The sequence below is a fragment of the Camelina sativa genome, chromosome 20, assembly GCF_030686135.1.
Source record: "Camelina sativa cultivar CO46 ecotype springtype chromosome 20, ASM3068613v1".
Lineage (NCBI taxonomy): Eukaryota > Viridiplantae > Streptophyta > Magnoliopsida > Brassicales > Brassicaceae > Camelina > Camelina sativa.
The window spans coordinates 6,640,974-6,666,451 of NC_141899.1; the positions used below are offsets into that span (position 1 = coordinate 6,640,974).

Genomic DNA, 25,478 nt, shown 5'->3' on the forward strand with positions numbered 1-25,478 from the left:
AAAGAACATTCCTAAAATCTGTTCTTATTTAAGAACAAAAAATGTGTTCTAAGAACACTGTTGAATAAATTTATCAATTTATTATACTAAGAACAGCCTAACTATTGTGCCGATAAAGATGGCATAAGGTTGAAGTATATGAAGACTATGAGTTCAAGCGTCGTACTCGCACTAGTAAAAAGAAGTTGTATAATTACAAAAAAATGTGTAGGAATAACATGTTTTCTGTAGCTAAAGAGAAATTGTTACAGATTTGTTACAAAAACAATTAGTAATTATTTACTCGTCACAAACTGACCTCTTCATCGCAATTCGTAGCTATTTGCTACAAATTAGATACAGTCGAACTTGTCGCAATTTGCTACTAATTGATACAGTTATCTACGCCGGTTTGAGACAATTACCATCAAACGTATTAGTAGCAAATGGTTACATAACGTGACAAAAATTGGTAGCCATACTCACAAAAATCTTCAAGGGTGGTTGTCACTATTTTGTTACTAATTGGGACAAGAAGTTTGTCGCACATTTTATGCAGCTAGCTTCGGCAATTAGTTTCGATTGATTACAATATAAACGGTAACTAATTATTAGCTACGTGTTGTAAAAAGATATGTAACAAAGTTGCAACGTCTCGTAGCTATCTGTTTGTTCGTATCTTATTTGAAATGTTAGTTTGTTACGAAAGTCGTTGCCTTCTGATGCAAGGTTTAATATGTTGCACCAAATGGAAAACAAAAGTACAAATAGGAAGTGATACAGCAGAGTTTTAAGCAAAAGATACAGAGCAGAATTTTAAGCAAAAGACTACAGATCAGAGTGAATAAACCGAAATAGAAAGCAGAGTTTTAGACCACAATACAGAGCAGAGTTATAAACCAAAAGACTCTGCTCAGATTCTTAAAACAAACGAGCAGGGGTTAAAGAAAGCTGCCATTTGTTACATAAATTCAAAAACCTTTGTTACAAGAGGCAGTGTGGAACTGGACACCGCCATTTGCTCGTTTGTAGCATGATTACCATCCCCATTCTCAGTTCATGCATAAAGAAAAGAAGCCAAGTCTCAGAACATCCACACCAAAACCTTTTCTGAAACAGAGTTGAGTTAAGCTGAGATTAACATTCTGAGATAATCATAAGGCAACCCATCATCAGGGATACTTCTTCCATAGTTGCCAGCTCACTGATGCAAGTAGCTACTTAAAATATGATTCATGATTGAGCTACAATGACATTCAATATGCAAGAAACTTAAAGCTATAAACTTGTAAGAACCATCTCCAAATTCTATCAACTAATTTACAACATGTTGAAAAGCTCGTCTCTCAGCTTTTGTGGTTCTCTTTCAACAGCTTAGAATTCTTCTTCTGGTCACTCTACTCCATTACACTGGCCATCTGTGCAATTAATTATAAGAACATTAACATCCAGCTAAAAAATAACCAATGAATGAATGTAAACATATAAACATTACTGGCATAACCAAAAAAACTGAACAACGCTAGTAGAATGAAAAGAAAAGCATATGCGTACTATTCAAAAACAAGTTATTACCTGCAACAAGTGAAAGCAGTAAAGCTTCGGAGTGGTAAGAGAGTAGTGCTAACAACTGCCTCTACGGAGAGATAAAAGCCTCACAAAATTCTGAAATCTTGAGTTGCAATTGAGAAAGTTCCCACTTATGCAACTGCAGCAGAGTTGGGTCTTCATTCAAAAACATTTCCATTGTTTAACACTATCAGAACTCTATTTAAAAACGAAGTAATATCACAACTCAACATCAATCAAAGCATCAACAAACACAGCAACGTGCAAAAGGGATGATAACACAGCGAGCAACGGCGATTTCAACACTGAATTTCGAGCTAGCCTAAAATTCGATCCAATAAAAACAGTTCAGAAGAAACCTACAATACATTGAGAGAGATCAAGAGCTAGAGAGACTCGAATCAAGTGTTTGAGATCGAAGACAACCTATATGTATATTACACCAAAAACGAAATCATAATGGAAGATAAAAGTTCAATCCTATAGATTCGTCAAGGAAGAAGGTAGAATTAAGTGTAGACAAACCATCAGATCTATGGAAATAAGAAGGTGAAAAGTCTCGCGCGTGGCTCAAAGGGTTCCCCGTTGATGTTTCAATGAAACTAGTTCTGCTCCCGCCAACGATGGTCACGGCGAATCCGTCTCTTGCTGCTGTGTGGGTTGGTCGACGCCCATCGTGATATGAGGTTTTAGGTCGCTTGGCTTTTGGTTCTGGGTAGGGTTTCGAAGAAATTCGAAGAAGAGAAGAAGAAGATGACAGAGTCGATAAAGGGGAGACTGAGGGAAATAAGTTTTAACCAAAAGAAAATAAAAAAGGAGAAAATTTTAGCCGTTAGATTTAATTCATCAACGATGGAGGATAAGCCAAAATCCAATCCGCGTCTCAATGGATTAGCCAATAAGATGCTTTCTCGTTTTTTTTTCTTTATTTAGTTTTATAGTTTTTTGTTTAATTTTTATGTATGAGTATAAAATTAAAGGTTTAGACTGGGTTTGGAATTTAAGTTTTAGGAATTGAGAATTTTGTTTTTGAATATATATGATAATTGAATTGATAATTTAGAGATTTAAATATATAAGTAACTAGTATTTAAAATGTATTAAATATATATATATATATATATGTTACACTTACAACTAACTAATTTTTATAATTATTTGTATAATGTTACACTATCACACATTGTATCAAAATGTTTGAATTAATTTTTCATAATTTTATATTATTTTAATAATTATTAACTACAATTTGTGACGACTTATGTTGTGTGAACCAGAGCTACGATATTTTGTGTCACAAACTTTGAAGCAATATTGCTACACTTTTCTTTTGTTACTATCCGTCATTATATACCTACGTTTAGTGACATATTAGCTACAAATTAAATTAACTAATACTTTGTCACTAATTTGTAACTTTCTGTAGTTATAGTTTGTTACTACTTTTTCCGTAACAATCGCACGTAGCTATATGAACATGTTTTACTAGTGTCGTGGTACAAGAGCATTAGTTTTTTCGGATTACGTAGAGAGTCTTAGTTTGCTGTAGGAGAGACATGAGTGTCATGTTTTAATGATACCTTTCATATTTGAAATGTTTGCATTGATAGACTTGATTTTTAGGAAAATTTTGTCACTTTATAACTTGAATTCATCAACCAGTTGGATTTGTCTGCTTGCTGTCTCCGATTTTCACAATTATATGAATTCTCTGTTTTAGAGGTTCTTTATGTGAATGAATTATTTATCATTTATGATTTTAGTGCTGCTTTTTTTTACAGGAAAAGTATTTGATTTATTTAACCAAAAAACTTGTGTAGTGAAATTTTGTTCAAGATAATATTTCTCTTCTTAAATCCTTTTATTTTCATTATATAGATGTTGGCTGTATAAAATTACCAAATAATTTCCATCTCGTGATGAGATTCTTAGACATTGTGGATTGTTCCCTTTCTTCTTCTTATCAAGAAATTGGTTAAAATTAATTAGATTCTCAAGTCGGCTTTATTTTCTTTTAGCATCAATTTTTTTCAATCAACCATTAATTAACAACGTCTTTAATTTACACTACTGGTTTACCCAATTTGTGCAAAAGGATGCATATCCCTTAAGACCGGACCAGGCCGGTTACGTAAGATCCATTTTAACAGCCAGCCGGGTAGATAAAAAAAAAACCCTTTATAAACCTAGTCTCCCGTATTTATATACTCCCTCCGTTTCACAAAGAGTGTCATTTTGACACATCTTCTTTGTTACAAAAAGAGTGTCATTTTATGTTTTCAATGCAGTTTTAAAGATCAAATTCTTTTTTTTATCCCTATAATTTGAGCTAATTAATTAGAAAGAGAAAAATTTTAGTGCATTTATAAAGGGTAAAATAGAAATTTAGATAATTTTCTTAATTTGTGTGCATTATGTCATGTGAAACAGAGGGAGTAGTTTTCAGCTAAAAATAACAGAGCAAAGCAAAGGATAGACAGAAAAAATCTAGGGTTTCGAAAACAGAAGCGATCGATCATGAGATACCGCAAAAAGACCAAAACCGTGCACGAAAACATCGTACAAACGTCGGAAGAAAGAGCCAACTTTGACGAGCTCCCTCATGACCTAGAGATCGAGATTTTTGGGAGATTGCCCTTGAAATCTCTGGCTAGGTTTCTCACAGTATCCAAGTTATGGGCAACAACTATACGCAGTCCAGATTTCATCAGATCTTACCCGCGTGGATCGTCGTGGCAACCTCGTACCCTAATAGCTGCTGACTTCAATTCACACGGATCCAGAGGGGCTATGGGAAATTTGCACTTCTTCAAGCGGCCGTCATCATCATCGCCAAAGTCTTTTATATCACGTCTGACTTGTCCGGTCAAGTATGATCATCAGCACCTGGAATGCTTTTATCATCATGTTAATGGACTGATAAGCGTAGGATATGGTCAAGAGCAAATCGTATTTAACCCCATCACTGGTAAATCTATAACTTTACCACGTGCCAGAACAAGGAGAAAGCTGGTAAAAAGTTTCTTCGGGTATGACCCTGTTAGTGATGAATTCAAAGTTGTGTGTATGACAGAAAAAATGTATGGCCGTCTTGAAGAACCATCATCGGAACATCAAGTGTTGACGTTTACATTGGGAGCTGAATCATCAGCTGATGTAAAGAAATCATGGCAAATGATAAATTGTAGCGTTCCTCACCGTCCTTGGTCTAACGGTGTGTGCATAAATGGTGTTGTGTATTATGTTGCTAGAACAGGGGCAGAGATGTCGCATATGAGGTTAATGAGGTTTGCTCTGAGGCCTGGTGACAGTTTGGATATTTTTACTAGTTTACCTGAAGAGATTAATAAAGAGATTGAATCAAGTATATATTATCTCTTTTTGATAAACTACGAGGGGAAAGTAGCCATACCCACTAATACTTCATTGTATACATATGATGTGTGGGTTATGAATCAGGAAGGTGGAAAACATGAATGGTTGAAGAAGATAACTTTCAGTATTGAACCTTGGAAAAGATTATTCGACTATTTATACGTGAGAGGCGCTACTCATACGGGTGAGATTATTTTAGCACCAACGCACTATAGCAATGCGTATTATATCTTCCATTACAATCCCGACAAGAAAAGTTTTAGAAAGATTGGTATTCAAGTATCCGCACAATATAGTTTCATCATAAAGAAGCATATGTTTTTTCGGATTACGTTGACAGTGTTAGGTTGTTGTAGGAGAGATCAGTTGAAAGGGGCTTTGATACCCATAATTTATTTTTCTTTTTTCACTCTCGTCGATTAATTATTATTATTATTATTATTTTTTTTTTTCAAAGTTTGACTCATTTTTTTTGTTGGTAAATTTACAATCCCGACATGAATAGTTTTACTAGGACTAAGCTTGAAGAATCCGCACACATTCGGACTACGTAGAGAGTATTAATTATGTTTGATGGTTAAGTTAAACTTTTCGACTCTAGTAAACAAAACCCATTAATGTGAAAAGTAGTGATCACAAAATCGAGGAAATTTACTTCTACATTATTCTGATGGAACGGGCTATTCCAATTTACAGTTTTCAATTTTTTGTTGGCTTCACCTTCACTACCTATTAGTTCTTTAATTTGTTTCCTAGAAAAAAACACCAATTATAAAAGTAACAAATAAAAGTTTCGTTTTTAAACGTCTTGAATACACTGGAATCTACTAACCGCGAACATACAAGTTAGTTGCTATGACACCAAACTATTCACACTCGAACACATTGCTTCTTTAAAACTTCTGAAAAGCATACAGATAACCAAAAAAAAATTGCAAAACTTTACTGCAAAAGTTACATGTTTGCGATTGTTGTGACAAAAGGCACCAGTCTCCTATAATCTCTTCTTCCTAGAGCGCAATTATCAAGAACCCGACCCAACATTAGCCTCGTGTTCTGCAAAGCCACATCTCTCGGAGGTATCCCTGACTCTGCCGCAGCTGCACCTAGAGGGAAAGCTTGCGACATTGTTGCAGCCATCATTGCGTACTGAAGAGGTCCGCTCCGGGCTTTAAATGAAGTCTGAGGTACAAGCGTTTTCTCATCAGTCCCGTTTTCAGAGTAAAAGGAATCCTGAGGGTGGGATCCACCAGTACCACCTTGTACCGGGCTGCAGCTCTGAAGAAGGGCTTCGAGAACACTCAATGCCTCCCAACACAGAGTGCTTTCGACTAGCTGCGAAACGATTGTGTACATGTGGGGACTCTGAGAAGCATCCATGGGAGTGTGTTGGAGCAATGCCTTGAGCATCAGTAATATGACTCGTTGGTAATCCACTGGTCCTTTTTTTAGCAGTCTTAACAAGTGACCGAAAGCTAAAGCTGAGTGTTTCGGGAACCATTTGTTGCAGAGCAAAGGAGAGACACATGCAAGGAGATTTTCAACTCTTTTAATTTCGCCACGAGCATATGCGACAAAAACTGTAGCCAACTCATCGAGTGATTTTGCCCGACACCAGACGGCAATATTAGTTGCCACAGAACATGCCTTTTGATACTGTTGCTGGAGTGGTAACGCAGAAACCATGACTTGGTCTTGACTCAACTGCAAGCAAAGCCAAGGAAGTAGACCTGTGATATGCATAAGGAGTCTTGTCTCAGCATCGCCAAATATAGAGTCACATGAAGGCACTGTAATCCTTGATAGCACCTCAATGGAGAACTCGTGGCTCACAGTAGACATCAGTCCTTTGAGGACAAGAGGTTGTACACCTTCGAACTTTGGAAGAGTTCCACTTGACGGCGGCATCTCATACCCTCTAGATTCTGTCCTTTGGAATTCCCCCAAATCATTAGTGTTGAATTCATCCCGAGGCATACTCGACAAGAGCACATTTTCAGTTGTTTTGTCACGAAATGATAGACGGTCAATAATACGGGAGAAGAGCTCAAGAACCTGGCAATAGACATGGACGAAGTCTGTGTGCATCATGGCCACACAGCCCCAGAAGAGCTGTGGGTAGAGTATGACTTTCTCTGGCTCCATGTTCTCTACCATGACCTGTAGCGTCAGAAGGATTTCCATAATAAAACCCAAAACTGGAGGAATGGGATTGCTAAGACATCGATGAAGACAGCGTAGAAGGGAGACACAAGCATCACTTGTCACACTTGGCCGCAGCGCACGGTATATTTGGTGTGACCGACATGCTAGATGTCTTGACGTGCACTCCATAGCCCATTTGAGAGCTTCAGTTCCCCAAGTTTCTCGAAGATCTCCTTGGAAGAATATAGCATCAACCATACTCTGAACAAGTGCAGACAAAAGAGCGGCACTAGGAAGATCTGTTCTCACAACTGTTGGATCTTCATTCTCCCACATCATGCTTCCTCGTTTTGATTGAACATACTTAATTAAACTCACAACCTGTTGTTTGTTCTCTCCATCGCTGTTTTCCACCTCATATAGCTCCAGATGCCGACCCGCTAGTGAGTACAACAAATTCACAAGCAAATGTTGACAATGCTCTAGCACAATGTCTTCAGAGCTATCCATAGAAACAAAAGTGACGTGGAAGAGCAAAGGCAGATGTTCCCTAAAATCTTCATCATTCTCATATGCGATTTCTGCAAGAAGAATCAGAGCTATATCGGCATGAGTGAGTGAGTGCTGTTGATGTCCCTGCAAGGCTGATTGAAGTTCCTTTGCATTGACACCATGCATTGCGATCCCAGAATGCAACACATCTTCTCCAGAATTTGGTGTATCAATGAGGTAATCTCCACTATCACGTGAGACATGGCGACTTCTCAAACTTCCTGTAGAGCTACGAACTCCCATTAAAGGTCCTGATGCATTCACCAACGATGGCAGGAGCTGACCAGAACGACCAGTAGCTACAGGAACAATATTCAACTCAGGAGGCATTGGACTTAAAGGCCCAGAAGCACTTCGCCCAGTCATGCCTGCTGTTCTCCAGCTTAGGCTTCCACTTGTATTCCTAAGGGGGCCATCAAGGGAACCTCGGACAAGAAGTGGTGACATATGTGGTTGGTTGTCTGCAACTGAAGCAACTTGAGGTGCTGTGGCAGGTCCCTGAGAGAACTCCAGCACAAAGTTACCATTGGAATCACCCCGGTTTGCACTATAACCAATGGGTTCGATACTGTCTTCCAGCATCCGCTGAGACAGTTGGTAAACCAGGTGATCAATAGTACGCTGAGGACATATCCGTGCTAGGTACAAACTTACACGTTTAGCAACAGAAAAATATGTAGCAAATGCACCAGTTATTTCAGCAGATGCATTTGAATCACAGTCCTCAATGCCCTTTGTGATCAAGAAATCCAATACAGGGCTGATGTTTCTGGGCTTACTAGCAATGGTACTCCAAAGTTTTTCAATTTCATCAGGGAATTGATCCCCATGTCGCCATGTGACATAGTAAAGACTTTTAAGTAATCTTTCACTCCAACCCGAATCCTTGAGTTTCCAGAAATTAAGGTTCTCAATCCATGGAGCCATACAGGTCAAGACCTGGTGCTGAGCAATTATATCAACAGCATCAAGCTGACGCTGCATAATTTCTTCACAAAGCAGCTGGCTTAACTCGGGATGATCCTTGGCGAGTTTGCAGGAGAGCTTGTACTGGAACTGTTGATATGAATCCGGAAGATTACCTACAACTGCTGCTCTATAGCCTCCGGATCCTTCTATACCATCCTCAGCCCACTCACGCATAGAAAGTGTCTCAAGCATTTGGAGAGCATCATCGCGAATTTGTCTAGATGGATCCACTACCTTGTAGAGAATTAGACTCAAGAGCCTCTGGATTTCACATTTAGGTATTTCTTGTCGCATGTAAACCTCAGCCAACACACTGAAGTACCCATCAGCTATAGCCGCATCAGAGTAGTAACACTGGGAAAAGCACAGATGAATTAGGTCATACAGTTTAGAAGAGTCTAATTAAGGACGACGTCACACAGCATAGAACTGAAGAAAGCTTATCAAGAGATTCAGACCTTAAACCGGAGATAATAAAATTAATCTATCTGATATGGAAACCATCATTGCATGGATAAGCTGTCATATTGGTCAAGATATATCTAACATTTGATCTAGTAATTACTACGATGACAGTATAATTAAACAAAACTTTCATGCGTTCAGTCAGAGAGAATTTTACCTGATCAATGCAGGCAGGGAAGAGATCCAAGTTTGTAAGTAGAAGATTCTTCAGAGCCAATTTTGCCAACGCAACACGTTGATGACCACCTCTATGCCTATCACGGCCTGTTGTCCCTCGTCCACCGTCTCCCGTGTATTTGGAGTAAGATGGAGTTCTTGGATCAGCAGGCGAGTAACCAAAAGGGACCCTGGGAGCAGGCTCAATGAACAAACTATTTATCCAAGATATCACACGGCCACTCATTTTTCTCGCATTGTCATCAAAACACGGTCCATATAGAAGGGAAGCCATTGCATTCAATGAGGCCCACTGGATGGCTTCAATTTGCTCATTCAGTTCCTTGTCAAAAGAAATCTTGTCTACAGAATCTTTTGACCGGTTATGCTGCGAGGTCTTATAGCGCTCTACTTCACGGCGATAATCACTAACACCATCCTGTCCCCATGTACTTCCTGTATCATCAGACCAGGAAAGAAGCAGATCGAATAGACGTTTCCTACTTCTAACATCAAATTTCTCTGATTTTGATTCAACAAATTCAGGGGCAAGGAATCTTAAAACAGACGCAAGTGCATAGCGCAGAGGCTGCATGTCCTGAAAGCTTTCATGAGGTGCCAATGATATCTGTCGTGTCGAATCTTCAATGAATCGCAGATAATGGAGGCGAAAAACTGGTTTACGAGCAAGCATTCCAGGCCAGACATTCTCAGACACTGTTCGATATATATTGGAAACATGAACACGGAGGTCCTCTCTTCGACCTCCTTTTTGGATCTGCATTCATATCATAGGAACACATCCTTTTAGTGTCAAGTCTCAATATTAATCATACAGCTGAAAATCAATGTAACAAAACGGTAAAGTCCAAACGGTCATTAATTTCTTATTCAAGGAGAAATCGGCAGAATTTGGTTAGTAGTTTGACATCCGTAGCAGCTCTTACGTGAGAAAATACTGGATACTTTCGTTCCCTCAACTCTAACGATTCAAAATGAAGCTCAATAAAGCCAGATAGAGGGTACAAATACTAACTTTTCATTCATGAGATTCTTACTTGTTCTCACGTTTTATTCTTTTGCTTAGCTACTTTTTTGTGAATTGAAAAGGAAGTTTTCTCATCTTTCTAAAGTGATAATTAGTACCACCGTAAATCTAGGCAGTCCGGCAGTTGCATAGTGAATGGTGTAGGACTTCCAGGTATAATTCTGAAAGAAAGTACTCTACATGATTTTACAACTAGCTCAAGTATATACCTTCCACTTTGGCTTCGTCTCTGTCTCGGATGAAATCTCTTCCATGAAAGATGCAAGCTCGCTGAACATAATTTCACATGCTTCCAAATGCGAGCGCCCGAGAGCCATAGTTGCAGCATGCTACATGCGAGGAAGTATAAAGTAAATATTGTTTAAATACTTATCTAGGAGAAAAGATTCAACCAAAACTACATTAACCTAACAAGACAATTATGTTTAAAATGCTGACTAAACTACCAACTTCAAACTACAATGCAGATACACGCAAAAAAAAAAAACTTACATTGTGGATTTCTGACCCAAATCTAAGATAAGGAAAAATAAGGTGGTACATGTCTCTGGTTGATGCAATGCTACCCGCATCTTTGCCATCAGGTGGACACGAACACACAAACATAGCATACAGAAGCCACTGATCCAGTTTGTTATCTGTATCTTGTGACTGGCTTGCCTTTCCACCTAACTCAACAGGTGTAATATGGGCAAGGCGATGCATAATTTCAGACCTGGAAATGAAAAGGGCACTTCAGTTTCCTTAATGTCATTAAGAATAACAAAAGAGGTATGTCAATAAAATGAAACAAACTTTTTCTGTTCGAAAAGCACTAATGCTAATATGCTATATAATTAGATTTTAAAATTCCCAGAGTAAAGTGAAATTCTATCTGCACGTTAAACGGCTTGTTGATCCATAAAGCCTACTTTTCTAATCCTTATAGACTGGTAGGACAGTGTTGACGGTCAGAGAAGACTCAAGAAAACATACACGGATGATGTAGTTAGGAAAATACACTTGGAGCAAACACATGGAAGATAATACAGCTAAGAAATACACTTACTTGGCTTCTTGAACAGAGCGTGGGCAGAGCTCAGCAGCATATTTAACAAGCTCGCTGAGACATCGACCCCATTTGTTTTTATCAAGGCTCTCAAAGATTATGGATTGAAGAGTCACATCAGAGGGAATGGCATCGGAATCTCGTCTTAAATCAAAAGGACGGGCAGAATCCCAATAGCAACTTTGAACAATATCATCCTATCATGTGAAAGAAAAAGAGGATCCAAATCTTAAAATTTCTATTAAGCAGATGGTTCTAAACCATAACCAACCAAAACGCCAAAAATGTAAGAGCCTCTGAAACAGTGAAATATACACAGAAGGTACTTACCCCATGTTCTTCCAAGACATCGATCATGTATATCGGTTCAGCTTCAAATTTCATAATATGGTCTGGGTGCTCTTGAATCATGAGATCCCGAATATCATTTCTCAATGCACGTACACATCGCAACAATTCTAGGGCAGTGTGCCGAATCTGGCTGTCGACTGAACTAAGAAAAATTAGCCCAACAGCATCAATATCAGCAGCGCGAAACTCAATTGCATCTGCTGCTTGGTGAAAAGATAATTTCTTGAATCGATCATTTGCCTTTGCTGTTTTCTTTTCTTCTTCAGCATCAGTATCTTGTCTATCATCTACTAAACAAGCCCTCCAGAAACGCATGAGTTCCAAAAGGCGTCCTAGTGATGCTTGAATGAGGAGTGGGAACTCATCAGGAAGCTTTAAGATGAAGTTTGCCATCCCTCTCATGACTGCAAAACGGCGATGAGGAAGGTATCTAACAATCCGGTTCAGAACTTGCACTGCTTCCACTCGAACTCCAGGATCAATACTTATACCATGCTGAGGTATTATTTCCGTGATCTTATCACTCCGGCCAACTTCCTCAATCAGATAAGGTATGCACTTCAGCACTGACTGGAAGAGAGAACCTTGAGACTTTTCTTTATTCACAGCATCTGCATATAACATGAAGGTTAGCTAAGAATGTTTTCAGGAGAAAGTATTAGCCAGAGGATCCTAGGTCGAAAATCAGAAACAGTATTACAATAAAATACACAAAACATACAGAGATTGTTTAACCTCCTCACAAAACAATGTAAATCAGACTAAGCTTTTCGTGTAAAACTAAATTTACCTATCGTAGTCCTCGATGATGTTAGAAGAGCTTGACTATATGTCCTGTGACATGATCTTAAAATTGACTCAATTGCTGCTTTCACCTTTGGTATGTAATGGCCAATTCCATGACCTGTTAAGTGAACACTATGAAAAATTAAGCGAGTGAAAGTAAAAGCTTACTGAGACCTACTAATGACCTAATTCAGGTTAACAGGTTACCCTTAAATATCTCCAACCCAACATACTGGCTTGAAGGTGACATAACAAGGGCAAGTAAAGCACGAAGACCAATAATTTTTGCTTCGCTTGGACTATCTTGCTTCAACAGTTCTAGTAACATGTGATTCATAGCGAAGTCAAGGTTATGCTCAGCTATGGTCACACAGAACTCAACGAGTTTATCTTGTTGGACATCCTGAGTGAGCATTCCTTTTCTCAGAACTGTTAGCAATTGTGATGTCACACTATCCAAGTAATCCCATATACGATTTGGTGGCTGGGAGGAAGCATAGACACTCAAATAGAACCTCAACACCCGGTGAAGACAATCAAGAGCCATGTAGCGATGGTTCTTATCCTGCATATAAGACGCAGAATGCTCCATATGAGTGAAACCAATAAATATATAGATACTAATTACCGAGAATAGGCTTGAAAGGAACAATCTAAGCACAGGTGCTTAAGATACTTAAAAAAAAAAAAAGCAGCTGTAGTTGCAACAGCACATCAGGGTGTGGAACGTGACGATTGCTTATATGCATTCTTACTTAAATCTAAAATTTTTGATACACACAAACTTACTCTCAGAAGCTTATACAGTTGTTCCATGTGGGAGCTTAAATTATGATGAAATATAAGGGGGTCACCGAGACAGAGAAGAAGACTCACAAGTGGATAGCCAACCTATTCACACAGTTATACATGTTAAGGACTGAAATTACAAGGAAGACATGCAAAAGTGATATTAAATCAGATTGACGTACACCAAGATGTTTACTCTGTTTATCCATCCACTGGATTAGCTGCACTCTAATGCGTCCAACAGCCTCATACCAGAGTGTCAGTGCAGGCTCTGCAACTGAAGGAGGCCACTGGCTTTTGCCACCATCGGAAAGTGGAGCCAAAATGTTAGAAAGCATATTGCAAAGTGCATGATAAAGCTCACTTTTACGTTTGTGTATATCACGGATAAGAGGGTTTGCTTTTGCTACAAAAGAGGCAGACGCATTCAGTCCACCCTCACTCTTAACCTGGTAATAAAATGTAATGTCATGTTCACTGTCTGAAGCCTGTATTTTTTAAGATATCCGAGACATACCCCAAGCTTCAAGTATCGCATCCCATTAATGATGCTGAGAGTTTCACTTCTTGCAACACTTGTATCAATCCGGCGAGTATTGAGTTCCATGAAAAACCGCTCCGTGACAGAGCTAAATCTGTTGGAAAATTAAATAGTAAATGGATTAGAGTGGTTGAGGTTGCAGCTCAAATTAGATCATCACTTTTACAAGTTCTTTTCTGCCAACTAAACTTGTGAATGTAAGTCCACATTTTCATGTATATATACTTTAGCATGCTTTGGGGATTGATAACAACTAACCATTAAAGATGAATTACCTAATACGGGATAGTGCACCTAGGAGTTGAGCAACCAAGTCAAGAAGGAGACCCCTCAAATCGACCAGCGATGGGTATTCCACTTGGCTAACAACCCTGTGATGGAAGAGCACCCAGAACTTAAGCAATTTAGTTCTCTACAACTCGAAAAAGACATGCCAATAAAAGCATACTGTTTAGTGAATCATATAAAATTTAACCTCCCCAGATTCAGAGATCACTACCTGTCAGCGTTGATTAGCCAATCAAAAACAAAGTTCTCAAGTCCAGACCACAGCTTCTCTGCAATTCACGAAAAAAGTTCTTATTTTAGAAAGGCGGTGAACACAATTTGTTGGAAGGAAACTAAGTAGAGAGACTAACAAACCGGTGAGCCCTTCCTGCGGGCAACACTCCACAAAGCGAATACAAGCTGAGCAGAAGATGCACTCAACAGCCAACTGATTCCAGTAATGTGAAACCATATATTAGAAAAATGAAAACCAATTTCGAGAATTGATTAAATAAGCCATTAATATTAGTGTTCTTAAAGGTAAGATTACTAAAAAACAGAGAAGTAAGAGTATAACAGTCTGGTTAGTTAGATCTAGTATATACATAGTTACTAAAAACCCAAGGATTTGTTCCTCTGAAGAGTCAAAAGACAATACCTTCCTCTGGAAAGTTGATGCATCATTTGCACCTTTAGGTGATTCACTGCAAGGCACATATAAATCCACAAACAAACACAATATCAGTAATGATGTAAAGAACTGGCTTCTCCCAATCGTAGATAACATCTAGTCAATAACTTCACCTATATAAAGAAAAAGTGAGGTCCACATAAGAATAATGATAATGCACCAAAAGATTCCAAAAGCAACACTGGAACATAGAAGATCAATGACTCAAAGCTAAAATAATGCAAGGTGCAGAAACAATGCGAGACAGATCTTTCAGACGTATTTTATATTGACACAAGAGTCATATACCATCAGATTGTTAAAAAGGGAGAGCATAAAAATTAACCGACCTTTCCCTCCATCTAAGTAGAGCTTCTAAAAGAGGAACAGGTGTATGACGCGCAATCATAGCCAGGGAATCCAGCACCTGCTCATAAGCAGGATCTGATGGACGAAGGTACTGTCCATCCTGCAAACATCACACCAAGAACCATATCACTACCAAAAGACTAGTGTAACTTGTACAAAATAACAAGTATACTGGTCTGTAAGTTGCAGTCAGTACAGCAACTACTTCCATTAAACCCCTACTCAAAAAAACTAAGTTTCAACTATTGAAAATGAAACTACCCAATATGCAGATACAAACTCTTTAACGCACTGAAAAAATAAACGACGACCTGGCAACATATGAATTCGAATGTGTGAAAAAAAAATGCTTATTAAAAAAGGAGACGAACCTGAGCCTGAGCTGTCTCGATTCGTCGTCTTGCGAGTGGAAGGAAACGCTGAAGAAGCGCCTCTACAATCAATTTCGCCGCACTCCCGGACTTCATCACGTTCAACGAGAATAGATCCCCAAATGCGAAACTGTCCCTCCTGATTAAAAAAATTTCAACAAAATTAGAGACCCGAATCGAACATAACAAGAGACTGAATCTCATGAAATTACCCAGAATCAAAATGAGAAAATACCAAAAGAAGAAGAGCACACCACGAATCACGAAACCATTCTAGGGTTTAGTTCGTCGATCCGGCAAAAAGATTCGCTTAGAAATTTCTTTGATTGACGACGAGCTTCCTCCTCGTTCCTCTTATTTCTTATTTGTTTTTTTTTTTCTTTTTTTTCTGAAACTGTTTACTGTTAAAGATGATGTTTAATAAAATTCATTTTCTCCTCTGAACAACATTTAAGGTAGATGCTAAATATATTTATAACCAAACAAAAATTAAATAAATACATATTGATTTCTAAATATTATCTATCATTATCGCCTATTTTCTCTGGAAAGCATTTTTTTTTGTCAACGTCTGGAAAGTAATTAGAGAAGCATTAAACTAATTATTTATCTAATCAGTAAAAAACTCAATTAACGTCTGCAATTTGTAAAACAATCGTACAAGCTTCCGGTTTGTTAATATAAATTTCAGAAATTTATATTAACAAATTCCGGTTTGAGATGGTACTATTTTGTGCTCAATTTTGGAATTTATAAGATAGATTTAAGGAACAAACGCACGTATGATATACATATATATATGAATATACTACATATTATTCTATGATAAAATGACTACTTCCAATTCAATTTCTCAGGTACTCTAATCTCGTATAATGTGTGTATACCAGTACAAGCTTTTGGTACAGTTCTTGTTATTCTACAATGTACCATAAGAATACCGACTGGTTTACAACACAACATCAAATAGATCTTAGCCAATTCCGGTTCTCTCAAACCGGAATTTCTCTCAGATCAGATTCAGAAACCATTCTACTACTCTATCTCAGGAGATTTCATCAAGCTCTCAAGCATCAGGAGCACAGTGGAAAACAAGTCAAAGTCAAAAAAAACTTTGTTTTGACTCTTTCTCTCTGTCTGCAAACTTGTAAACTATCGCAGAAACTTTTCTTTTGCTCTGGTCCTTGCAAAAAGCCTTGTTCTTTCTTCTCCTCCTTCTACCACCTATAAAGGCTCAAGCCTTGGGGTGTGATACTATGTTCTGAATCAATCTCTCATTCTTATTTCTTGAGAGCTATGTCTGAAAATCTTGTGGAAGCCATCGATTTCTTTATCAGTTGAAGAAATAAGGTGAATCTAACACCACTTTTAAATCCAAATCTCCTCGTTCCGGCAGAGGAGGAAACTCTAAATGAGGAAACGATTGCTCAAAGCTCTCCAGTAACTGTTAAAATGATGAAAAAAAGACAACGCTAGTTCATGATCAGTCTTCTGCATACGTAACCAATTGAACATAGAGATACAGATGAAGCTTACATTCTCTAGTATCGGTTGCGAATACAGCTCAACAAACTTTTCCCTTAGTATTCTGTTTAATTTATCCACGTCGCACGCATGTGTCCAAAACGAGTCATGAACTCCTGTTAGAATTTTTTTTTACAAGCGATGAGTTAACTGACACTAGACCAAGGTTTTAGAGAAAGATTTAAGTTGTGAAAGAAGGACAGAACCTGCAAAACATACGCCTGCTCTTTTGCAGGCAACTGCAGTCATCATCATATGAGACCCGTCAAGGGAGTGAATAAAATTTGGAGGAAAAGCTGTCCTTTGTCGCCTGACAATAACCTACAAAACAAAAACAATAACCAACAAACTTCTTTTATAGGCCTCTGTTTCCTTTCCTATCTTTTGTTTATAAGCAAAACCAAGGTAAAGCTGAAGCAGACCTTATCAGTCTCACGCTGAAGCGATAGGGTCTGGAGGGATGTCTTTACCTGCATTCATTTAAAAAAAAGTGAAGATAGTCACACATCTAAATGCAACAGACGAGTAATGGTGTTAGTGACAGTGTTATCCACTCTAACAAATTCTAGGAATACTTACGAGTTTTGTTCCCATTTGGTGGTAAGGTTGTACAACAGGAAGACCCAATGGTGTTGTCCATCGAACTGTTTCATTTTCTGTAGCAATAATCTGCTCATAGAAACAATTTTTTCCATCAAGAATCACTAGAACTCCAGAAGCAAATTAAATCGACATGGAAAAGAAATGTCCACACACCTTCGCACATTCACCAAACCAACGCATGATGGCGCGTGCAGCTTCAAACATCTCATCTATAGCAGCTAAAGTCACCTGCCCGAAACACGACAAAACAAAACGATTATTTCTCATAGCATTTTTTCTTTTGATAAGTTCCCAAAGTACATGTGAACTAGAAAGTAGTGATATCATTTTGTTAAGCACACGTTCTTTGAAGATCAGATGAATGAAATTGCCAAGTTAAGCTTTTCTAGTGTCAGTGTTTTTATCTGTTGCTAATATACCTTTGCCGCATAGCAAGCCGCCCCAAAAATTTCTTTTTCATCACCAAAATCGCTGCGTTCCTTCAACCTTCTCTTTATTTGATCCCGAGCGCCAATATAGGTGACACCATAGACTGATGTCATAACCGTCTGCTTTACAAGTTTACGATCCACCTACACATTTTGAACAAGAGTCAAGTGGTAATAACAGACCAGTTACATGTGACTGAGTATACAATGTACCCAAAAAAAAACAAATATCAGGCAACTTGCTCGCACACCAATACTAAATATACATTAGAACAGTTCATTAAATCATTTTGTGTGAGTTAACAATGGGTTTTAAGGATGTAAAGTATGACATTTCTACTCCACTATGCAAGCAAGGAACCGAGATACACAAGATTAGGAAATTGGAGAAAGAATGAAAAGAATTTCAGATGGACCTGGTTGAGTAATTTTTTTGCACGCAATGCATCTGGAAAAGCTTCAGGATCTCTGTCTGCATCTCGGCGCATAATATCAAGAACCCTGCAGCGCATATGCAAAGGAAGTTTTGAATGCACATATATTTTCTCGATTAAAGTTAAGTTACCTGTAAATAGTAGATGCAGTGCTTACCTGGTAGCTATTCCGGAATAAACATCTGCCGGCTTCTCACCTGCCACTAGATTAACAGCTTCTGCTCCTAACTGATAATCATTATGTAAAACCATAATCAGAAAAGAAAGATGACAAGCAGCTAAAAGAGGAAAAAAACCATTGAAAGTTAAAAACAAGAGAATTACTGTGTCTCTCCCGAGAGCGGCATAATGCTGTAGACCATTGCAGGAACCATCCTGGCCAGAACCAAAGTGAAGGAAGGAAGTTCATTTGAAGGCATTCACAGATTGAACGAGTTACTACAGCGTAAAGTCATTAAATATTCAAGCCTTACAAATTCAAAGTGGAGATGTCAAAGTGACAAATTCTGCCGGAAAGTACCTGATGTATAGGAATATGTGACAGAACTGTCTCCGGGGATGGGCTTCTCAGAGCTTCAGTCAGATTTATACACACAGCCAAGCACTGAAATGGGTCTTCAGCCTGCAGCCACCATCTGTTTCCTTCAAGTGGTCTGTCTGCCGAATCAAATATGTCATCCAAGTGATTTTCGGTGAAAGCTAGCCGTCCATCAAGTGATAACTTATCTACACCACCAGCATACAAGTTTGCTAAGTGTATCTTCAGCCAGCGTAAGCCTGAAATTCCAAGAGGCCTTCCCTCCGAAAACTCCAAAACACCCCGACACAAATCAGAGCCGAGATGATTTAAGTGCGGGGGCATGGGATATGCACGTCCTCGGAAGTCAATATTGTGGGGATAGTAAAAACCTTCCTCATCTTTCATTTTCCTTGCCACCTGCATCATATTTAAACACTTACAACCAGAACTCTCAAGCACTCCTTTGATAACAAGGGGAGATAAAGCTCACCGAAAGCTTGAGTTCTGTGTCACAGCGCTGAGAATGTCTCTCGCTGTTCACCTTTTTAGCAGCTTTGACTTCCCACCTCCATTTCTTAATAATGCCCTCATCTTCAGTATCAGGCTTTTCTGGTAAAGGAACCTGCAGTTTGAAATGAAAGAATTAAAGAGGCCTCGTGATGAAAACATGTCTGTACAAATGTAAAACAGTAATCATTATAAGATCAAAGTAACACATAAAGTAACTTACATCGCTGCGATCCACCAGATCAGCAGCACATCCGCCACTGCTCCATATCCTATCTACAACCGTTAAGACTCGCTTATTTACTCTCCATTTAGTACTTCCAAGCGTATCCAGGGCCTAACAGATGTCCATACGATATTTACAGAAATTAAAACTGTAACTGATTTCCACATAACGCACGTGAAGAAACAGTAATCTCTTACCTCAAAGACTGGTTGTAGTTGTCCTTTAGGTGCGCTCTTAAGTGCCTCTCGTTGTTGCTTAGCTCCATGAGTTTTCATTATATAAGATGCTAAGAACAAGTAAGCACCTTTGTCGTATCTGCGAAATAACACAGATGAAAGTGAAATGACTTACAAAACTTTCACCAAAATTAAAGTCTTCCAAGATGAAGGTATGTTCACAGTTCTCGAAGCCATACAAGTCTAAATATTCTTTTTCTCAAACTTAGATAGAACAGCTTTAAGATTCTATCTTGTCCGAGTAACTAGCCTTGGTCACAAATGATGTACATTAACTCTTATCATACTGAAATATTCATTTTAGAATATATGTTTACAATACCATGCAATGCAATTATTTCGGCAGTTGGTGTAAGTACACAGCAAAGAAAGCTCATTTACCCTGACCATTTGAGAGGGGGAACCAGCATTGGCATGTATGGCATCACTGCATATCTCCCCTGCACGACAAAAAAAAAAAGCGGGATTCACACTTCCTACAATATAGAGATATATATGTCTCAGTTATATCCCATATATACTCAGTCTTATGTACAGGTGCCACCCAAGTCAAACCCTCATTAGATGAAACATTCAACAAAGTGAGCATAAATTTTCCAAATTCCGAAAGAAGTTCACTAATACTTTTGTTGAGTTTGGGTTAATTTTTCTGATAATAAACCAAATGTGAATAGGTCACCTACACTTTTTTCCAAGCCTTTGCGGACCAAAGGGTCACACTCGATTACACCATATTTTCTCCCAGATTTTCTGTTGTACAAGAAAGGCAAGGATATAAGCCTATGAGATTCAGGACAAGAAGATAAGCCTACTTAAAAATCATAGACCGAATTTCCTTACGTGCTTTCTTTCGCTACTGTCTTGAAGGTATGCACAAATGCAGGTCGGACATCAGAGATATCATTATCCTGTTGATTAGCTGGAGACTGTATATAAGCTGTTCTTACCAATAACTCTATTAGACGACTTCCGACCTGGAGTATGAAGTAGCAAATATCAAAATGTTAGCAACTTATGTAGCCAACATAAACTTTCTTTACCTCTCCAACAAAATTCTCAGCTAAGCATATACACACCTTAGCCCTAACATCTGCGATCCATGGTTTTGTATAGTCATGTGACTGCAATATCTTTCTAACTGCTGACAACTTCTGTTTCTTTATCAAGTCATTGACCTTCTTTCTTAACTTATCTTGCTCCTTCATTGCAGTTCCATTTTCAACTTCCCCACTCTCCTCATTGTCATCCCCTTTTTTCTTCCTGGTCTTATCCAGGAATGTGCATATTCTTATCTATCAATTCACAGAAAGAGAAAAATACCATTAGAATACAAGCCATCTAAAACACCAAAAACAGAACAATCATAGACAAGTAAGGAAACCTATAGACTAGTGCAAGAGAAAATAATACGGCAGACCTCCATATAATGGAGTTTTATGCTTGATTATAAATGTTACATGCTGAATGAAGGAGTTCCATTAACAAATAGTGAACACCTGTTGCCAATATTAAAGCAAAAACTTTTGCTCTAAGTTCAGGCCTCAACCTTATAAAGTTTAAGTTCGCTTATGAGGGAAAACAGCTTATGGAGATCAAACTACCCACTACAACCTATTATTGGCAAACCAAGAAGATTACTGGCAGATGATCTGAAATAAACAAAGTAGTAATCAGAGAAAATCAAGATGCCAAACCTCTTGTTCAATGGCATCGCCAACTGTACACGCAGCTTGAACAACCTTAACACAACCGTTATCACCACCAGTCATCAAATGCCCCATCAACTTATGCATTGTGATAACAGTTATCATGTCGGCAGGCAACTGATCAAGGTAATGTGCATAAGTAGCTTTACTCTTCCCTAATCTATACAATTCCTGTTCTTTAGCAATTGCATCCCTTAACGGTTCAAACCAACCCAAAAACAACGACTTCACATAAGGAAGATTAGGCGCAAGCTTTTGCTCACACATATCCGTCAAAAGCTCCCTATACTCAGCAGCAGCTCTTTCCCATTCTTCAGTCTCGATCTTAACTTGTCTTCTCCATAAATTCTGAAACTTGGTACGACCCATTCCAAGATGTTCTTGCTTCTTCATCCGCCACGAACGATGACTCTCTCTCTTCTTCTCCTTCTTCATTTCCTTCAACAACTCATCCACCTCAGGCTCTTCCTCAACATCTGTTGATAAAACCTCTTCAGCTACACTCGCGTACCCTCTAGCCAAAGTCCCATTAAGACACCTCTCGTTCTTGAAAAAACCCTCTCGCCTCGTGATCCCACCACTTAAACGACGAACACCCATTTCGTGACATGGTGATCCCGAGATGGTGGAACCGAACACCGAACAACGAAAGCTCAAATCTTTCGAGAGAAGAGAGCCGCCAAGAGTTTGGGAACGGACGTTTGATCTAGCAGCTGACCTCAAAATTGCTTGTTTAGCAATGTTTCTCCACATAGGGAAGGATTGGGAAACAGGGTTTGGAGAAGAAATCAAGGGTTTACGCAATGGAATCAAATGATCGAATACCTTAGTATGATTTGCCAAGAACACTGGGGTTTGGGCACTGGACATCAATCGTGCTTAAAAGATGAGTAAACCCACAACACGAGATTGAAAATAAATTCGATCGCATGAGCTATAGGCATATACAGGCAAATTGGGGTGAGTTTCATAAACGGAAGAAAATAAAAAAACAAATGGTGAGTAAGATTACACGACCAAGCCGCCTTAAACCCTCTCTTAAAAACCCTTGCCTCTCTGTCTCTGTTCTTTTTTTGGGTCCTCTGTTCTCACATTGTCAAACATTAAATTAAATTAAAAAATATCTACCCTAAATTCAACCCGAATCGGAATATCTTACCCGACCCAGAAATATCAGATTAAGTCATTAAGGCCTCTAATACGGCCCAAATTCTTTTTACAAAGCAAAAAGGCTTGAGGAATTTATGGAGTCCAATTAGTTGAAAATAAAATAAATGAAATTGTTTTCTTTTCTTTTTTTTAACATTTTGGCATCATTTTTTTGTTTAATATAATTTGACCAGTTCATACAAATTTTTAGTGGAAACCCAATTAGTTGTTGGCAAAATAAAAAAGTGGAAGCCAATTACAATCTAAAGTATAATAAAAATGTAGTATAGAATATAAATATTTGGTTTTTGTATAAATATCATCAATTGAATTTTTCTTTTTTTTTTGGTCAACAAAATATCATCAATTGGATTTATTACTCAATTATTATATTGGAAAATGAAATTCAGACAACAAAAAATGATTTTCTTCGTACGTGTCGAACAGTGGTTGGATGTTAGCTGGGATTCACGTACAGTATCTCACACCTGATTACTATCTCTCCGAATTTGATATTCTCCACCTCTATAGTTTTAATATTTACAAATCAACCCCTTAACTTTAGTTTGAGAAGTGACAAGCCCGATTTGTTTCCTTCCTCGGAACTGAAGAGCTACAGAGAAAAATGTTGTATTAGGTCTCTCTCTCTCTCTCTCCGCGTTGCTCTCGAGACAAAACCCAGCTGTCAAATTTACATATTTATGTCATCGGATTCCCAAAAGGACGAAGCTTGTTGCATAATAGTATGGTTTTGAGGTAAATTACTTAATTACTGATTTCAAAGTTAGAATCTTTGCTCCAACTCCAGGCTAGCTGATTGCGTAGCTTCCGATCGATTTCTCCCTCAGTCTTTGAGTTCCTTTGTGGGCACTTCTCTGTTCTTCTCCTCGAGGATCTGATGATGCAGAGATGATCAAGTGATCTTTTTTTTTTGGGAATCTGATTCATCTTGTATAGCTAATGGTTTGGATTTGAGTTTGAATGGAGCGTTTAGGATTTTGGGGATTGTTGATGGGTAGTGTAGAGAAGTCATCAGATTCTGTAAAGTCTCTGGCTTTATCTGCGTCTACGAAGAATGGTGATGAAGAGAGTACTTCATCGAAGCAAGCATCACCATTGAGGAGTTCTGGATCAAGAAACACTAGCCCTTTAGGTAGAGTTGGGTCGAGAAACACGAGTCCTTCTAGGCAGAAAGTGGTGAAGACGAAACCTCGTGGTTTTGAGGAAGAGACAGTGGCTTCATTTGGTAAACAAGTTGTTGCTGATGTGCAGATGGAGGATGGTATATGGGCAATGCTTCCAGAGGATTTGCTCAACGAGATTTTAGCTAGGCTTCCACCGTTTATGATATTTCGGATCAGGTCCGTTTGTAAGAAATGGAACTCGATTCTTCAGGATAATAGTTTTCTCAAGTTTCACTCAAATGTGTCATCTCATGGGCCTTGTCTTCTCACTTTTTGGAAGAACTCTCCGCAGATTCCACAATGTTCGGTTTTTAGCTTGCCGTTGAAGACTTGGTACAAAGTTCCGTTCACGTTTTTGCCTCCATGGGCTTTTTGGTTGGTTGGTTCTTCAGGTGGTCTCGTCTGCTTTTCTGGTCTTGATGGTCTAACTTTCAGAACTTTAGTATGCAATCCTCTGATGCAGACTTGGAGGACTCTACCGAGTATGCACTATAACCAACAAAGGCAATTGGTTATGGTCGTAGATCGGTCAGACAAATCATTCAAAGTTATAGCCACAAATGATATTTACGGTGATAAGTCACTTCCTACCGAAGTTTATGATTCCAAAACTGACAAATGGTCCTTACATCAAATAATGCCTGCAGTGAACTTATGCTCTTCCAAAATGGCTTACTGTGATTCCCGATTATATCTAGAAACTCTTTCGCCTCTTGGTTTGATGATGTATCGGCTTGATACAGGGCAGTGGGAACACATTCCAGCAAAATTCCCAAGATCTTTATTGGATGGTTATTTAGTTGCTGGAACTCAGAAGAGGTTGTTTCTCGTAGGAAGGATTGGCCTCTACAGTACCCTCCAAAGCATGAGGATATGGGAGCTTGATCACACAAAGGTTTCTTGGGTAGAGATAAGTAGAATGCCACCAAAATACTTCCGAGCGCTTCTGAGACTTTCGGCTGAGAGGTTTGAGTGTTTTGGTCAAGATAATTTGATCTGCTTTACGTCCTGGAATCAAGGAAAAGGTCTTCTATACAATGTGGATAAGAAGATTTGGTCTTGGATTTCCGGTTGTGCTCTTCAGTCATGCAACAGCCAAGTGTGCTTTTATGAGCCAAGATTTGATGCATCTGTCCACTGAACCATAAAGTAATCGTCTGTCTCACATCATTCTTGAAAATTTACAATTTGGCTGCATAGCAAAACATGTCAGAGATATGAAATCGAAGAGCGTTTTGTGCGTCAGTGTTGATGAAGACCTCGTCAGCAATGATATGCTTCACGCCTTCACCAATGATTAACAATGTCGGGGAGAAATACTGTAAGATAAACTTGTTTCTAGCTTTCTGTAAATTAGCATTCACTGGATATGAAAACTTTATCTATATCCCTGTCTCGTCCGCGTGAAATATATATATGCTTTATTTTAGTTTTCTATGCTGAATGAATTTTCCTTTTTCTACACCGTAAATTTAAGCTTTCCTTTACAAATGATGACTGCTAGTTCAAGA

General features: G+C 38.5%; 3 protein-coding genes and 1 pseudogene across 7 annotated transcripts; 2 read left to right on the top strand and 2 right to left on the bottom strand.

The window, feature by feature from the left end:
* Positions 1-4,013: 4,013 nt before the first annotated feature.
* On the top strand, positions 4,014-5,279 carry LOC104772273 (putative F-box protein At5g15660 pseudogene; annotated as a pseudogene).
* A 416-nt stretch (positions 5,280-5,695) lies between these two features.
* On the bottom strand, positions 5,696-15,918 carry LOC104769812 (uncharacterized). 4 transcript variants are annotated; one of them, XM_010494106.3, is made up of 18 exons: positions 15,686-15,918; positions 15,451-15,589; positions 15,061-15,179; positions 14,699-14,744; positions 14,416-14,488; positions 14,273-14,330; positions 14,049-14,144; positions 13,750-13,867; positions 13,415-13,681; positions 13,233-13,334; positions 12,651-13,008; positions 12,448-12,561; positions 11,637-12,268; positions 11,307-11,503; positions 10,751-10,973; positions 10,468-10,587; positions 9,212-9,988; positions 5,696-8,943 (listed from the first exon to the last, which is right to left on the bottom strand). In XM_010494106.3, the coding sequence occupies exons 2-18, from the start codon at positions 15,544-15,546 to the stop codon at positions 5,878-5,880; spliced, it is 6,462 nt and encodes a 2,153-aa protein (XP_010492408.2). In that variant the 5' UTR covers positions 15,547-15,589; positions 15,686-15,918; the 3' UTR covers positions 5,696-5,877. The 4 variants fall into 4 exon arrangements, with proteins under 4 accessions (XP_010492408.2, XP_010492409.2, XP_010492411.2 ...); XM_010494107.3 differs by having other exon boundaries at positions 15,705-15,895; XM_010494109.3 differs by having other exon boundaries at positions 14,412-14,488; positions 15,686-15,895.
* Positions 15,919-16,273: 355 nt separating this feature from the next.
* On the bottom strand, positions 16,274-22,739 carry LOC104769813 (DNA-directed RNA polymerase 2, chloroplastic/mitochondrial). 2 transcript variants are annotated; one of them, XR_015593436.1, is made up of 19 exons: positions 21,623-22,739; positions 21,005-21,220; positions 20,769-20,902; positions 20,612-20,678; positions 20,310-20,368; positions 19,890-20,007; positions 19,690-19,803; positions 19,450-19,581; positions 18,960-19,376; positions 18,764-18,877; positions 18,597-18,667; positions 18,422-18,506; positions 17,997-18,149; positions 17,731-17,805; positions 17,554-17,643; positions 17,397-17,444; positions 17,181-17,295; positions 16,987-17,090; positions 16,274-16,894 (listed from the first exon to the last, which is right to left on the bottom strand). XR_015593436.1 is itself a non-coding variant. In XM_087505843.1 (19 exons), the coding sequence occupies exons 1-19, from the start codon at positions 22,502-22,504 to the stop codon at positions 16,784-16,786; spliced, it is 3,042 nt and encodes a 1,013-aa protein (XP_087361969.1). In that variant the 5' UTR covers positions 22,505-22,739; the 3' UTR covers positions 16,274-16,783. The 2 variants fall into 2 exon arrangements, 1 of the variants encoding a protein (XP_087361969.1); XM_087505843.1 differs by having other exon boundaries at positions 18,764-18,814.
* Positions 22,740-23,340: 601 nt separating this feature from the next.
* LOC104769815 (F-box/kelch-repeat protein At5g15710) lies at positions 23,341-25,402 on the top strand. The gene has a single exon (XM_019242553.2). The coding sequence runs from the start codon at positions 23,765-23,767 to the stop codon at positions 25,106-25,108; it is 1,344 nt and encodes a 447-aa protein (XP_019098098.1). The 5' UTR covers positions 23,341-23,764; the 3' UTR covers positions 25,109-25,402.
* Positions 25,403-25,478: the final 76 nt, after the last annotated feature.